Below are 16,600 nucleotides of genomic sequence, written 5' to 3'. Positions count from 1 at the left end.
CCTACTGTTCCCACTCTCGCTGACCAGGGCTGCAACTGTGCCACAGGCAGCCCAGCCAAGGCACTAGGCGGTCAAGCTTAAGGCATGGGCACAGAGAGTCTGTTTTCTGACATTACAATCCCCGCCTAAAGCAGCTGCCTCAGCATCTCCCAGCGCATCTGTGCTCCACAGCACAGGGCTTTATTACTGAAGGGGGTGCTCAAACACAAGGGCAGGCAGAAGAAAACAGACCAGGCTGGCAGAGGGGGACAGTCTGGATTTTATTGTTATCCTGTGTTTGGCTTGGTACAAAAATGCCCTCACCACTGCCAGGCTCCACTGGCCCACTGGAAGGCACAGGCAGCAGGTGTTCTGGGTTACTCTTAGCTGCTGATTTGGGTCTCAGGCAGGGCTTGCAAAAGAAGCACAGTGGGGTTCACCCTCCAACAAGAAGTGCAAACACTTAATTCACAGTCAGACTTTGCCAGGAGGAAGAGCGGGCCAGGACTGAAGGCACTATGATGGAGGAACAAATCCAAGGCTAGCCTTGGTCTCTCCTGCTTCCTGATAATTTGGACAGCACAGCTGAGAAGCGGCACTGCCGGGTCTGGGTTAGGGCATGGAGGGGCAGGGCGGGAGGGCCTGTCACTGGTAGAACTTCTTGCTAGAGCTGTTAGCATGGTCGAGGAGCAGCTGGCACGGGGTAAACTGTGTTCCATAGGCAGACTCGTACTTCCGGAGCCGGTCCACTACCTTCTGAGCACCATACAGATCCACAAAGCGGAAGGGCCCTGAGCAGAAACAAGACTTTAGAGAAAGAGACAGTAACCTTCACAAGGATAAAGGAAGGCAGCTTCTCAGTCTGCACACTGACCTCCAAGACAAGGGGGAAAGCCAAGCCCAAACACGGCTCCGATGTCTCCCTCTGCAGGTGTGGCTAGGATCCCTTCCTGTAGGCACAGGACTGCCTCATTCACAAACCTTGTTATCACACGGTACTGGATGTCTTCGTCAGAGGAGCTGAGGCAGAGAGGGAGCAGGAAAGAGAATTCAGCTAGAGAAAGGGAGGCGCTGGAGCGCAGCATGTGGGGTGCGGGTTCTAGGGAGGCCAGTGGCCAAAGCGGACCACACCATCCTGGAAGATGAAAGACCTTTCTCTTGGTAAGGGGGTGCTATTTTCCCTAAGTGATGTTAGCTGAGCACCCAAAACAGGGCTTGGCACAGGAGAGATGACTGCCACGTCTGAAGGGTCAGGTAACAAACAGCAAGGAGGGTGCAGGCAGCTCCACGACCACCTCTCACCTTGACAGGCCAAGGCTGGAGCAGGCAGGGTGTGCCCAGGCCCGGCCCACTCTCCCTGGGATACCGCACCTGGGCTTGTGTGCAGGGAGCTCAGCTGGACAGTGTCTTGCCAGTTTTTCATCATAAACAGAACAGAAAAGGGACCGGGGAGCTCTGAGCTGCCAAGAGAAAAGTTTCGGGGCAATCAATCACTCAAATCTACTTACACCTCAGGCTTGGCAGGCAGCCTCAGGTTTGCCAAGATATTATCCATTTCAGAATTCAAACTCTTATTCTTTGAGCCTTCCTGATAGATGTAAAAGCCCTTCCCAGACTTGCGACCTGAGAGAAGAAAGAGAGTGCATTAGTCACCGCCCTTCACCCCAGCTGAACCCCGTTTCTGCTGGATGCTGGGAGCGTCTAGCACTCTGCTGCACTTCTAAGCTCCTGCATGCAGCTGACTGAGCCGCTTGACTTTCGTTGGATGATTGGCAGAGGAGAGAGGAAGCTCTGCTGCATGGAAGTCTGAGTCTGCGTAAGGAAGGGCACCCCACGCCCGCCCCTGAGCTATAATATACAAACAGAAGGCCCAGGTTCTGAAGGTGATCTCACTGCAGCCTCAACTGTATGTTCTGAATGGAAGGTTGAACTTCTCCCCACGGGTAGCCAGACCACAGGGTCTAGTGGATACAGAACTTGCTCCTGAAGTCTCAGACCTTAGCAGGAGGAATATGCTGGGCTATCTGGCAGGCATGGCAATCTTATAAGCCTTGACTCTGCCTTCCCCCAGCCTATGAGATTACCTATGTCCAGGGATCTTTGTTTGGGAAACTTTTTCCTCTACCCTGTGTTCTCAGACACCCACTCGGAGCCCTGTAAGTAGCAGTAGCGCCTATGTCCTGGGGTACTCACCCAGGAAGCCCTTGGCAACCATCTGTTTCAGCAGCTCTACGCTGCCACCTCCAAATCGCTCCCCAAAGGCTTTGCCTAGATCTTCTGCTACGTGCTGTGCCACGTCCACACCTACTTCATCTGCCAGGGTGGCGGCACCCACAGGGAAGCCGAAGCCTGTGGTCAAGGCGTCCAGCTTCTTAGGGTCGACTCCTTCCTGAACAGGAGGTAAAATAAAACAAGGGCCTCAGCACAGCCATTCCAAGTCCCCCACAAAAGGGCTGCCTGTCATAACCCACAGGACAGCCTTGTGCAGAGCCTATTTCTTTTTTTGGGTATCACCTGGCCAGGCCCAGAACCAGCCCTTCATCCAAGAAGGAACAAGTGGAAGCCCTGTAGCTAGCCCACAGGAATTCAGATCACTCAGTTCCTTCTCACTTGTGACTCTGAAACTCAGGATGCTACCAGGAGACCAGGACTGAGAATGCGGGCATTTTGAGTTTAGGGAAGTGAGGAGGATCCTCCTTGCCGTGGAATGATCTGAGTGGACGTGTGTGTGTTTGTATGTGTGTGTGTGTGTGTAGCAGATACGATGGTAGTCAGGCCAAGTAGGCTCTGGTCTGGAAGGTCCTCACCCCAGGGATGCAGAAGCAGTGTGTCTGCCTGAGCATTCTGGGAAGTTTTGGCTGGGGGAGCGACCAGCAAAGTTAACACTGCCATAGTCTCAGTCCCAGGACTTCCTGTTCCAGTGTGAGAGGGAGACACAAAAGGGCCTCTAGGGAAAAGCAGTAGTACATTCTGGGGCGCTTGTCCCTCATCTAGGCATCTTTAGCTTGGAGGACAGAGTAAAGATCTGACACGGCCTCAGACACCCCACAGAACAGAACCCACCTGGAGGATCCGCATGACTTCTGACATCATGGGAGCAAGACACCTGGTGGTGTAGAAGCCAGGTCCGTCCTGCCGAGGGAAAGGCAGAGAGCTCACAGCCTTGCTTTGCTGCACACCACACCGTCTAGTCTCCCTCTCCCAGACATCATTCACAGCTTCAGCTGACTTAAGCTCTCTCAGAATGCTCAGTGTTATGCCGGAGAGGAAGCCACCTTGAACAATCTGGGTTTCATGTTACCTCTGAAGTCTGGAGTCATCAGTGAGGACCTGCCAGTGCCCAGACAGCCTGCACCTACCCTACCTCAGCGAGACAGTCACTACTACTGTCCATTTTGGAGACAACCTAGTGGACAGTGTTCTAGAGGCTGGTTTTCCCCTACAGAAGAGTTATAACACACTTGGAGGCTCAAGCACTCTTGTTAGAACTTCCATAACCTGCCACTGATTCTGGACTCACCTTGACCACAATGATGACCTTCCCCTGCTTGAGACCCACGGCCACGGCAGAGGCTGTTGTGTCCTTGGAGGTTTTGTCAGTCGTGATGATTTCTAGAAGCTGCATCTTGTCCACAGGAGAGAAGTAGTGCATGCCGATCACCTGGTGAGGGAGCCATAACCAACAGCTTACCAGTGCTGTGGAGAACCTGACCACTGCCTGGTTCTCAGGGAAACACTGGAGAGAAAGGTCTGTGGGCAGAACACTGCTGATCTAGGCTGAGGTTTGGGTCCATGGTCTCCTGCCATCCCTTGGCTTGCCTCCCTCAGGCCCCACATCACATCCCTGGACCCAGTGTGCTAGGAAAGGTTCTGCAGTCACACACTGTGTGAGGAGGAAGAATCAGGCTTGTGTGGTTTGGAGACACAGACTTAGTATCAGCAACTTTAGCTGTTTAGAATTTTTTGTTTGTTTGTTATTTCCAGTCTCTCTGGCTGCTCAGTTGAAGCAACTGGTATTCTCCAGAGAAGGGAGGCTTTTTCTTCTTTGAATGACTGCATTCTTCCTGAATCTGCTTAAGTAAAGATAACCTTCTAGCCAGCATTTCAAATACTCAGTGACGGTACTTCTAAATTTAGTACTTTCATATCCTGGGTGGAAGGTTCAGGGTGAGGCTGTAGGTCTCCCAGCCCCGATCCTCCAGGTCTGGAGCTGGAGTCTTATCCAGCTTAGGCAGCTACCACACTGTACTATAGCTGAACAGCACATTGCTTCTTGGTTTAGGGCCTAGCCTTTAATACCTGGTTCTAATGTAAGTAACTTTAATAGTCTACACTTGAAAAATAGCAGCCACGGGATGCACACCAGCCACAGAAGTGTTTTTAGCTATAATCTACCTATTCCTACACCCACAGAACGTGGTGTTCAGTTTTTTTGTGACCATTTTGGGGGAAGCACCCCATCCATTTCATAATCTACACTGGTCTTTTCTCGGTTCACATTCTAAGATTTCAGCCAGTGAGTCTGCAGCAGTCTGCCGTTTGAGGGCTTTCTGTCTGGCTTACCTTCTCAGGCCTTTTGCTGACAGCAGCGATTTGGTTGATTGGGAGAGCAGATGTGTTGCTGGCAAAGATACAGTGCTCTGGAGTCACCTGCAGGGGAAACGCATGTAAGAATCTGTCAGGTGGGCCTAGAGATGACAGTCACAGCACAGCTTAGTGATGCTCAGGCCCAGCCTACTCTCCAGTCCATACTTGTTCACACCACAGACAGAACTTACTCAGACATTGTGAGTCACCTAAAAGCTTGTGTTGACCTTGTTCTCCTCTTAACTGACCCGTCCTCTACTGATGGCATGTCCTGCCCTGGAGACCACATCTCAGCACTTGGAGAAATATGATGCCTTACATAAATGCCAGAAGGATGAACTGAATTAGGTTTTAGTCAAGGTGGAGCCTGGGTGCTGACCCCTCTTGGTATCTGGATGTGCTCCAGTCTGGAAGCTCACAGCATCCCCTACCATGCTTACCTATTCTAAGCCAGAAAGTGTATGCTTCTTTCATCCTAACAGAGCCACTCAAGGGCAGTGTCCACTGTAATTAGGTGTGCAGCACACAAACACTACCAACCGTTAGCTTTAGTCGCCTGTTCCTGCGCTGTCCCTAACACAGCCTTCTGGCTCTGATCTCAAAGTTTTCTGACACTTGGGTGAAAAATAAGGAAGGTGTCTCTGTTAAAATTTGCACAAATCTAGCATAGACAGAATGCAAATATTAGATCAGAATCAAGGTTGAAGACACATTTAACACACTGAAAAGTTGAGTAAAAAATGTCAATTATGACAGACAAAAGTGAAGGTTAAAAAAGAAGAAAGCAAAGAACTGTATAGGCATTTGAGGAAAAGGCCTGGCCTGTGATGAGGACCATATGATTTTAACCAACCTGAGGGGACTGTGAGCTGTGGGCGTGACTATGAGAGTGAGCATACTCTCTTAGCCATTAGTATGGTATCAGGGGTGAGGGAAAGTCCTCTTGGAGCTACAGTTGTAGTTCAGTAGGTGGAGTGCTTGCCTCACATGCACGAAGCCCTGTGCTGGATCTGGGCACAGTGCTGTATGCTAGTAATCCTAGCACTTGGGAAGAGGCAGCAGGATCTGAAATTCAAGGTCATCCTTGGCTACATAGTGAGTTCAAGGCCAGCCTGGGAGGTATATATAACTTCTACTCTAGGAAGAACAAATCCTTATCTCCCAAGATGGCTGCCAACACCCTCACCACTCCTTAGTCACACATGCCTTTCTCCCCATGGAGAAGGCATCTATTTCCCACGCTCTAAATCAGGGCTGGCCACGACTTGGTTTTACCAACAGATGCGTGGCTGTTGGCTTCTGGCCTTGCTGCAGTTCTGACTTTTGCTTTTGGATAACCTCGCTATGGAGATGTTCTGGCCATGGGAGGAGGGAGGCCCTGAAAGCATTGGTATTTAGGGCGCTGTCTGAAGAACTGTGACCAGGGAGGTGTTTAATAGATTCTTCTCAACAACGTGCACACTGAGATAGGAGACAATGACTAAGGCAAGACAGGGACACATCTAGAAACTGTCCTGTGAAGACTGTCAGGAGTGGTTTGTTTTGTTCCAGAGCGGGTAAGAGATGACTAATTTACACTGAACCATTAGTAGACTCAACTTGGAAATTTTCTTAAAAACCAGTCAAAGGCTGGATGAGAGGACAGGCATGATGCTGTGCTGGAGGTCTTCCTCTTCACACTTTGGGCTTTCGCTCCCTCCCTCCCTCCCTCCCTCCCTCCCTCCCTCCCTCCCTCCCCCCCTCCTTCCATTTTTTTGAGTGTCCAGTCGGCCGGTACACCTGCTCACCACAAGAGGGCATCAGACCCCATTGTGGATGGCTGTGAGACACCACTTAGGTGGCCTCAGTAATACTGCCTGCTCCACCTCCACAGCCACAGCCACCAGCGCTGCCAGCTCAGTACCATTTCACTAGTTTAGTCTAGCTGTGGTCTTTCTCATGCTTGGATTACAGCCATTTCTCCTTTCTAGACCTTTCTCTCTATCTATCACCCACATGAGGTACACATTTGTTCATGTCATCTCATCTTAAGAATGGGCTTTTAGGACACTTGGGCAGGACTGAAGGAGTACCACCACAGATAAGCATCCGAAACAGCCTGGAGAAGATTTCCTTTGCTACCTAGACATGAAGACACCTGATTATGGCTCACAGCCAACAACAACAACAAATTCCCAAGACAGCTGAGTGTATTCCGTGAGGCTATTTGGATGTCTGGTAACCTCCCCAATTTCCACTTCAATATGCCTAATGAGCCCTGTGCTTAGGAGCATAAGGTACTTAATGTCCTTCCCTTAGGATGCAGACTTGAGCTTTCTGATTTACACAGCGTATGTGGACTCACAGACTTGAGCTTTCTGATTTACACAGCGCATGTGGACTCACATACAAGCTTACATTGAGATCACAAGATTGGTCAGTGGGTAAAGGTACTTGGTGCCAAGCCTGACAACCTGAATTTGATCCTTGGGACCCACACGGTGGGAGGAAAGAACTGAGTCCTGCAAGCTACCCTCTGACCGCCACACATGCTCTATGGCATGTGTCTACCCTCCGGTAAGACCCCGGAGCTCAGTGTCCTCCGGGATTCTAGTGCAACGAGCCCTTACTCACGCCTTCCACTTCTTTTAACACTTTGTGCTTCACACTGAGGTCCTCAAAAACAGCCTCAATCACCATGTCCGCCTTCTCAAAGCCCTTGTAATCCAGCTGCCCAATCAAATTGCTGAAGATGGAATCCCTTTCAAACGACGTGAGAGCTTTCTTCTTCACTTTGTCATTCAGCCTGGAAAGAACACATTCTTAGAGCAGAACAGCAGAAGACTAGAGGCCAGACAGTTGTTGTGTGGCTTCACCCACCCTGTGAGGGTGTGTCATTGCCCCCATTTTGAAGAGGTCGAATTCAGAGGCACTTGGGGTTAAGTGGCTAGCGAGGGAGGTGATTGGCATTTGAAGTCCAGCTGGACCCCGGGCACACAGGCTTTCTACCACATCTTCACTCCTCATAAGACAGTTGGTGAGTGCCAGCAAGAGGAGGGTGAATAAGGATGAGACTCGCAATGAAGGGCGGCCCTTGCCACCATGTCCCAGAGCAGCGGGTGTTAACACTCACCTCTACCCTCTAGGCGGCTCTCTAACACTGTCCCCTTCTCCCCACTGCCCCACGTCCCCAGTGCAAGGGATCGAACCCAGGGCCTCCGTGTGCACTCTCACACTGAGCTACATCGAGACCAGGGTTGCTTTTCAGGCTGTCAGTCCACTTCCTCTCAGTACACAAGTACACTGAACTTTGGCTTTTCCCAAGGAAAACCACAAAGGACTCGTTACTCAGTTACTGAAGCTTTTTTATTGCCAAGGGGTAAGAGACTTGTTTTAGGTTCATCTTAACCATACTTTTCAGAATAAATAAGAGAATTTTCCTCTGAATTGAAAACCCATTCACTAACTCCCTTAAAAAGGTAGAAGAAAAACTAAAGTCACAGCTAAGTTCACAGAAGTGTCCAATAAGGGGCTGGAGAGATGGCTGAGCAGTTAAGAGCACTGGCTGCTCTCCCAAAGGACCTGGGTTCAATTCCCAGCACCCACATGGCAGCTCACAACTGTCTGTAACTCCAGTTCCAGAGAATCCAACCCTCTAACACAGACATACATACAGGAGAAATACCAATGCACACAAAAAAATTTATTTTTTTGTCCAATAAAGGCCTTAAGAGCATGGGTTGCCTTCCTACAGTTAGCCACAGCAGGCTTTCTAAGTGCCCACAGCAGGGACTGACTCAATGTAGAGTGAGACTGTTTCTGGGAATGGAAAGAAAACATGTCCCAAGTCAGCAGCATGGTGAGTGGCACTCCCCAGGCCTAAGATGAGAAAGGAAGTATCTAGAAGAGGCCACCAGAAGAAGCCAGGGATGAGGCTATCCTATGGCAACAGCTCTTTACTCTAATGACTGTGCAGACAGTGTTGCTGTATATGCTGCTGCCCCTCCTTTTTACATTGTAATCTGGCAACATCAGCAACCTACCAGTCCTGGCTAGCACTGTGGTCTCAGTGCACACGCTCCTCCACAGATGAGGGAGGACAGCATGCTGGAGCTACACAATCCACTTAGGAAACACAAGCCCTCACTCAGCAAAAAGTCCCAAGCAGCATAGTCTGATGCAGCTGGCTAATCCAGCATGTCTGCAGAACACTGGGCTCAAACAGCCTCAGTGTGGCTGAGCTGACACCATTTCGTCTCAGCAGAACTGACAGCATCCATGTGAGGTGGGACTGTGAGTCATCCTTTGTTTTCATTTTAAAACGTTTGTTTCACCATTATTTATACTTCTTGTATATCGGTGTTTTGGTGCAGATATGGAGATGGTCTGCAGGCCTCAGCATCTGCTCACTGGCAAGGGCCCTGCTGGGTCACTCTGGTCAGGAAAGCAGGCAGGAGAGCCCTCTGCCAGCTCTGCCTTCATCTACTGTGCTCAGCACAAGTTCACACACCCTCCCTCAGCCCTGCCTGAATGAAAAGCTGTGCAGGTTCCATAATCCACTCCACTGGGGCAACTACATGCAAACCTTAGCCACGCCCGACAACTACTAGTTTCATACCAACGGATAAAATAAATGGCATTTAAAATATCTACTAATAAGGAAACATTCAAAGGTCAATGACCTGTGATACTAACAAGAAAGAGTTGAAAGAACAATAATCAGTATTTCTAAAAAAAATTAAAGGAAACTTTGGCATAACTATGGAGTATGTGGCTCATTATGTTCAGGCAAAAGGACTCTGTGATGAAAAACAAGACAAAACCAAACCCACCATCCCTGCCCTAGAAACAGCTCACCTCCTAGCACAAACAGGCCACTTACCCTTTGAACACTTGCTGCTGTCCCCGACCCAGCCCAGTCACTGTAGTGTCTTTAAGAAGAGTTTTCAGTCCTTTATCCACAGAGACCTGGGCAATGCCAGCCCCCATTAGCCCTGCGCCAAGGATGGCTAGCTGCCTGGAGGGACAGGATCAAACAGTTCTGGTGAGCATCTCAGGCATTTATTAGCTGGGATACACTTCCCAAGCTGTGAGCCAATAAACCAACCACACCAGCCACAAGTATAAGAGCTTTTGATGACTTATCTATCTATAATAAATTTTTGATTTTTAAAATAAATGGAAAACTCACTGGGTCCAAAAACTTAAGTCTTTCTATGACGGTAGAACTAAACCAACTCTCAGTTGCCCAAAGCATGGAAAACAAAGTCTAATCTAAACCAAGGTATATCTGAAGACTAGTCTGTTTGATAACCTCATAGTGATTTTAGCATTTTTCTGTCATTCTCTTTTCTCCCAAGATTTACTGTCCTAGCCAGGGTATTTCAGTCTCCTTACTAGTAGCTTCTGGGTTTTCTGTTTTTCTTTCGAGACAAGTCTTATGTAGCCGAGGCTGGCCTTGAACTCACCATGAAGAGGATGACTTTGAACTTCTCACCTTCATGAGTGTAGGGCTAAGTGATGGTCACCATACCTGGTTTGTGTGATACTGGCAACTGAACTGGGAGCTCCTGTACGCCAGGCAAGTATGTAGCAACGGAGCCGAGTTACAGCTCCAGCAGGCTGTGCTTTTGGTCTGAGATGTGACACCTAAGTCAGACTGCCAGGGAATCATCCTGAGATGAGAAAGCTCTATAAAGCTGCTTGAAGGGCCTAGAGAAAACTCAGGGGATCTGAAAACAAGAATGTACTTGGAACAAAGGCTCAGCTGTCCAGAGCAGAAGAGGCTGAGGGCTAATCTGGCTCTGTGGGTCCTCAACACCTACACACTTGCTGCAAAGCTTTCTCGGGCTTTCTAGGAGGGGCGGCTTACTGAACACTCTTCTGTGGCGCTCCAAATTTATTTTTCTTGCACAGGACCTGGCCATTATAAAGCCCCATCAAGGCCTTCGATTCTTTGGTCAGTGCAAGCTCTCCAAATTTCTGAAAGGTAAAAAGAAAAAAAGGAAAGGTGGAACTCTGGGGTCCTGGTGATGGGCATCCTTCACAACTTCCTCTGCACAGCAGACAGAGGGAACATCCAGGGCCTTAGTACACAGGTGCTGCTGCTTGGGGTTCCACCTGCAGCTGATGTCCTCTTCACTGTCCTCCTCTGAAGGATGGCTCGCCATCGCTTTGAAGGAGGTTTGGGTTTTTGTTGTTGTTTGTTTGTTTTAATTAATTAATTAAAAATAAAAAACAGGGTTTCTTTGTGAGGCCCTGGCTGTCCTGGAACTCACTCTGTAGACTAGGCTGACATCAAACTCAGAGATCTACCTGCCTCTGCTATCACACCTGGCCTTGAAGGAGGTTTTAATGTGACAGCTCTCAGACTTTTACAGCTGAGGAGTGATAACCTTTGCAGTGGTTGAGAGTCTCAGGCCCAGGTGGATTTTCACTATGTATATATAATATCTGCCTTGTATTAGGTATTACAGTTAATATCTATTCCTCTAATAACCTGCTTCAGTGGTAGACTGTGAAGTGATCCAGATGTTAGGGCCATACTGCCTAAGGCAGAACTTGAGCAGAGTCCTAGAGACTTCAGTTTTCTTTCCACTGCAGCAGGTGGCCCAGCGCCATTCCCATGGCTACTTAAAAGTGTCTCAGCATTAAGGACAAGTCCCAGCTTACTGGTTCCCAGCATAAAAGCTGGAATCTCGGTGTGACACAGTTGGGTTTGCACCCTAGTCTTGCCCTCCCGACTGTCAAGCTTTCCTCACTATTTAAATGGGAAAATAGATGCCTAGATCACAGTGTTGTTACGAGGACTAATACGAACACTAGTAAAACGACTGGGCTCCCCATGCTAGCTATTATTAACACTGCTAGCACAGACTGGCATAATTATGGGGCTACAAATAGTATTACAAATAAAGACTGTCTGATAACATTGCTTATACACATTAACAACATGATATAATGGCCCACAGACTTAATGCTATACTTAATCCAGAAGCAGTATGTTCTGTTTGGATACCCTGTGGATTTCAAATTCTGGGTGAAGAATAATCAGGTCATGAATTCAACGGGTTTTGATAAATTGATTATATATATATATATATATATATATGTACATATATACATCCCATACATACACACACAAAATGTCAAGTATAGCCACTCTTTGGAATCCATGAAAACACTGGTTTTAGGACCTTAGGAGAGACATAATGCACAAATTCTCAAGTTCTTCACATAAAATAATACAGTATGTGCACATCCTCTGTATTTCAAGTTGATTCTAGATTAACTGTAATACCTAATACAAGGCAAATATTATATATACATAGTTGATAACAAAAGTCTGTATATTCAGGACAATGCAATGTAAAATGTTATATGTATATAATACATCAATCATCCGCACCCCACAGCCTCCCAATCTCTCTCGACCCCTCTCTCTCTATCCCAACCTTTCTTCCTTCCCGAATATGTTTGTTCAGTAGTTGGATACAGGACTGTAGACATGGGAGGGCCAACTGCATGCAGTGAGGACATTACTGATTTGTGAGCCATATGCTTCTATTTTTCTGTACATATATATGTGTATGTAAACCTAGTTATGATCTTTAAAGTATGAGGAAAGTAGAAGCAATTCCTGAGGAACCAGAGTGTTCTCTTAGCTCTTTGGGTTATCCATTGTCCCATTATCAAAGTCTTCAATGATTGCATAAAACTTAAATTACCCATTCCACTTCCTTAAATCTGGCACACCATTTACATTTGAGAAATGTGAAAGAGGCAGGACTAGTCAACACATGCTTCTTTATCTGTTTCTGACTGCAAGACACTCTTTTTCTAATTCATCAAAATGTAGCATCTGTGAGACTTAGTAAACACATACATGTAAATCAGTGTTTGCTTCCCTGTTTTCTCTGGCACTGGGGTGGGACCTAGAATCTTTAAGTGCTATAGGCAGTCGCTCTACGTTGACCTATATCCCCAGCCCTCAATGTCTGCATTTGTCACAACAAGGTCAGCTCCGGTGCAGACTGAAGGCGTTCACAGGACTGGGTCAGGAGGAGAGGCTGCTCCCCGTTCTCATTACACCTGCATTACTGAGCAGTCCCAAGCACTGCACTCAGTCACAGACCAATCTGAAGAGTGACCACTGGAAGTAAAAATGTACTAGATTTCATATACAGTATGTTTTAATACAGTATAAACATTTCAGCTTTAAATGGAGCTTAGAGTCTTTAGTGTTCTACAATTAAATTGGATAAAAATCGTTTTACCTGTGATTCAGCAAGATAACCAGCGTCATTTCCTTGCTCAAGTCCAGCCTTCACAGCCTGAAAACCATAAAGGCACTTGTTCAGTGTTGCAACAGAATGGCTAGAGGTGAAGCGATGTTGAGTAATATAACCAGTCTTATTAGGCTGTGTGTCACACACCCAGTAGGTCACACATCCAACTTTGCAAGGGTAGACCCTGAATCAACTGTCTCTCAGCTGTTGTTGAACCCAGCAGGAAAGGGCACCTTAAGCTGTTCTTCAGCTTCTCTCTAAGGCCAGCTTTTTCTGCTTGCTTCTCTGTGCTCCTGATGTGTGTGTGTCTTGTTAGTCACATTAACCAGGAACTCCATGCAACTCAACTTTACATCTGGGGTAGGTGCTATCACCTGTGGTATGCTATGGTATGCTGTAGGTGCTATCACACATATGGTGTTAAACAGAAAGACAAAGGAATGTCCCCAAGCCCGACCACCTTAATTTATACATATGACAGGAAACAAAGCCCCAAATTCATTAGCAAATAAATGATCTACATTCCCCACCCTGACTTCCTGTAATATCTACGATCTACATTCCCCACCCTGACTTCCTGTAATATCTACACTCATCGTCTCTGCCGGGCAGGCTTCTTATGGCAAGCTTCTTACACAGTACTTTTTATGTAGATGTATTTCAGAGTCTTATTCAAGCTTCAATCCTCCATTATCAAGACAGCTGGCTGCTAGCTTTATTTTGTCTCTCCTAATCCTCTTTGACCCACTACCATGAAAATAACTAAAGTACAGGACAAAGTGAAGTTGGTTAGTTCATTATTGTTAACCTTTTAAAACTAACCTTAACCTGTCTTGCTATAGACCGACACCTCACTGTTCACTTTTAGAAGTGGGTCTCAGTAGATGCTCCCTGAATACCCTCCCACCTCCAGTTTCCATGACTTCACCCGTCCTGACGGCCTGAGTCCCCTTTCAGGTCAGATCCCATGAGCCTTCACCTCATCTCACTAATTGCCTCCTCTGAGTACTGATAACCTGGAATTAATTTTGTTGCTGTTTTATATCTTGTATAGATAGCTGTCTTACTGTAATTATTTAATTTTTCCAGCCCAGACTGTTAGGTATGAATGCAGTTGTGTGTGTCATGTTTCATACAATTTTTTTTTTTACAATGCTGGGGACTGAATCTAGAGGTTTATACAAGCCAGACAGCGGTTCTACGAGAGCTACATCCCCAGCTCATGTTTCATACTAAGTAATCTCATGTCTTCTACTCAAAATATACTTTGTAAAGGATCCATTCCCCAGTCTTTCAGTTGCTTGAGACACAGTCTCTCTATGTAGCTCTGGCTGTCCTATAATTCTCTATGTAGAACATGTTTGCCTAGAACTCAGAGATCTGCCTCCCAGAGTGTGAGGATGACCACGCCTGGCTTTTTTTTTTTTTTAAGACAGGGTCTCTATGAGTCCTTGCCTTCTCCAGTTTTGATTATATGTTCTTGAATCTTCCAGTCTGAAAAGTTCTAAGTTTTAAAGTATTTTTAAATTAAAGTCTTTTAAATGATCTTCCTTTGTCTTTACATATTGCCTTAACATCATTAGGTCTTCTTAAGAATTATAGCAATGGGAATGTCTTTTTAAAAAATGATTATCAACTAGCTCAGGTCTTTAATCTGAGCACCTAGGATGCAGAGGCAGGCAGAGCACTGTGCACAGAGCAGACTGAAGGCCAGAGCTACACAGTGAGACTCTTTTTTAAAAGCAAGCAAGCGAGCGAGGACACAGAGCTGACATACACTGTTCACAATCACAATAAAGAGCACTGCTTCCAGTCAGAGGAGGAACTCTGGAAAGGTGGCGCCCAGGGCGACTCACATCAATTATTTTCAATGGTGCAGGATAAAGGCCTTTGGTCTGCTTCTTCACTTTCTCTTCCACTGTTTTGTAAACCTGTTGTCTGACAAATGGGATAGTCATGGCATACGATGTCAGCTCTGTAAGGTAAAAAGTGGTTAGACATTTACTGAGCTGATCCAGGGCTCCCTTGTCCATTCGTCCTGCAGACTTCACAGCATTACAGTAATCGTAGCCATCTGAAGGCACACAACCGAGCCGTCATCTTTGCGCCGCACTGCCTTAACATGCTCTAATGACTTTGTATGTGTTAAGGCTTAGTCTGGGGACTTGAAGCTTATTACACTATTATAGTTTACTCTTGTATTAATGCTTAAAAATTTCCAAGATAACAGGCCTTTAAACAATGGCTTTAGCTAGGGGCTGGTTAGATGGCTCAAAAGAGCACTGACTGCTCTTTAGGGGTCCTGAGTTCAATTCCCAGCAACCACATGGTGGCTCACAAATATCTGTAATGGAATCCAATGCCCAATTCTGGTGTGTCTGAAGACAGCTACAGTGTACTCATATATATAAAATAAACAAATATATCTTTAAAAACTGGCTTTAGCTGTTAGTATGAAGTTGAGGATTTGTCCTCGGGTCAGAATTATACCTTTTAAAGCTTACTCCTACATATGCTTCCTTCCCTCTCAACCTCCCTCCCTCTCTCCTGGTTTTCAGAGACAGAGTTTCTCTGTGTAGCTTTGGCTGTCCTGGACCTTGCTTTATAAACCAGGCTGGCCTCTAATTTACAGAGATCCGCCTGCCTCTGCCTTCCAAGTGCCGGGATTAGAGGCTTGTGCCAACACACCCAGCACCTTTCTCTTTCTTTTGGGGCAGGCAGAAGCCCTGCTGTGTGCTGTTAACAGAGCCACTTACTTTCCATCAGGCCTTTGCTCTGCTTTGCAGAGACCTTCCGGTCAGCTAGGCCTTTGGCAAAATTAACTGCAACTTCTTCTAGGTATTCAATTGTCCTTTCCTCTGGAGATTTTATTCCTGGTCCTGTAAAAACAAAATACAACACCAATGACAAAATGATTGCAAGGACTGGAATGTAAGTCAAGCTTGGGCAGACAAAGCCTGTGGCAGGAAGGCTCCCACCCTTCCTTCAGTGATGATCAGTGATGTGGAGGCACAAGCCTTTCTTCCCCAAGCTGCTTTGATCACAGTGTTTCACCACAGCAATAGTAACCCTAACTAAAACTGCAACTCATTTTCCATTTCTGGCTTCTGCTAGCTTGTGAGCCTGCTGGAAGCAGGAGTTAGATCATGTGTGAAGCTCAGTGGAGTGTGTGATTATATGTATGAGCCTTGGTTCTTCCTTAGTCTGCATGAACTGCACTGGGAGAAGGCGCTGGAGTACAGAAAGAGTCTACACACTTGAAGTACTTTGGAAACAAAGTCTCTAGAGGGAGGAGCTTACTACAAATATATAACTCCAGTAAGACGTCTGTATTGTTTTGAACCAGAGTGGAGAAGAATCAGAACTAAACCTTTAAACCAAAGCTCAGAGAGTTCATGAAAGTCACTCTCCTCATCATCCTGCATGGCAGCCAAGTCCACGGGACTCTGTGAACAGAAGGTGCTGAGCATGTGCTTCATGACAGGCTCACCCAGGAGGGCTTTGGCTAGCTCCGCTCAGCACATTCACGAAAGAGAACTACCTAAGGCCAGGGAAGACCACCAGAGAAGCAGGAAGACAACACCAGTACAGGATTCGAGTGGCCTAGACCTTGTAGGATGGAGGTCATCCTACTAGGCAAAGAACCATGACCAACTGAGGTACTCCCTGAGGGCTACGGACATGACACTGGGAATACAGCATGGGAAATACTGCCTTCCTTATACCACACTTGGAGTATGGCCAGTCCTCACTCCACACTACAGTCC

At 46.9% G+C, this 16,600-nt stretch overlaps 1 protein-coding gene across 1 annotated transcript in view; it reads right to left on the bottom strand.

The window, feature by feature from the left end:
• Positions 1-238: 238 nt before the first annotated feature.
• The window catches only part of Hadha (hydroxyacyl-CoA dehydrogenase trifunctional multienzyme complex subunit alpha), a 34,659-nt gene continuing 18,297 nt past the window's right edge, over positions 239-16,600 (bottom strand). Inside the window, exons 8-20 of the mRNA XM_028782909.1 lie at positions 15,590-15,712; positions 14,690-14,808; positions 12,822-12,878; positions 10,418-10,527; positions 9,428-9,562; positions 7,180-7,351; positions 4,543-4,629; positions 3,500-3,640; positions 3,043-3,111; positions 2,173-2,368; positions 1,488-1,602; positions 854-999; positions 239-770 (exon numbers count right to left, since the gene is read on the bottom strand). Coding sequence (XP_028638742.1) covers positions 625-770; positions 854-999; positions 1,488-1,602; positions 2,173-2,368; positions 3,043-3,111; positions 3,500-3,640; positions 4,543-4,629; positions 7,180-7,351; positions 9,428-9,562; positions 10,418-10,527; positions 12,822-12,878; positions 14,690-14,808; positions 15,590-15,712 — 1,616 coding nt within the window. The 3' untranslated portion in view covers positions 239-624. The remainder of the gene's footprint in view (positions 771-853; positions 1,000-1,487; positions 1,603-2,172; positions 2,369-3,042; positions 3,112-3,499; positions 3,641-4,542; positions 4,630-7,179; positions 7,352-9,427; positions 9,563-10,417; positions 10,528-12,821; positions 12,879-14,689; positions 14,809-15,589; positions 15,713-16,600) is intronic.

The sequence above is a fragment of the Grammomys surdaster genome, unplaced genomic scaffold (assembly GCF_004785775.1).
Source record: "Grammomys surdaster isolate TR1022 unplaced genomic scaffold, NIH_TR_1.0 946, whole genome shotgun sequence".
Lineage (NCBI taxonomy): Eukaryota > Metazoa > Chordata > Mammalia > Rodentia > Muridae > Grammomys > Grammomys surdaster.
The sequence above is the reverse complement of the archived record's forward strand: the minus strand, read 5'-3'. Positions and strand labels throughout refer to the sequence as shown.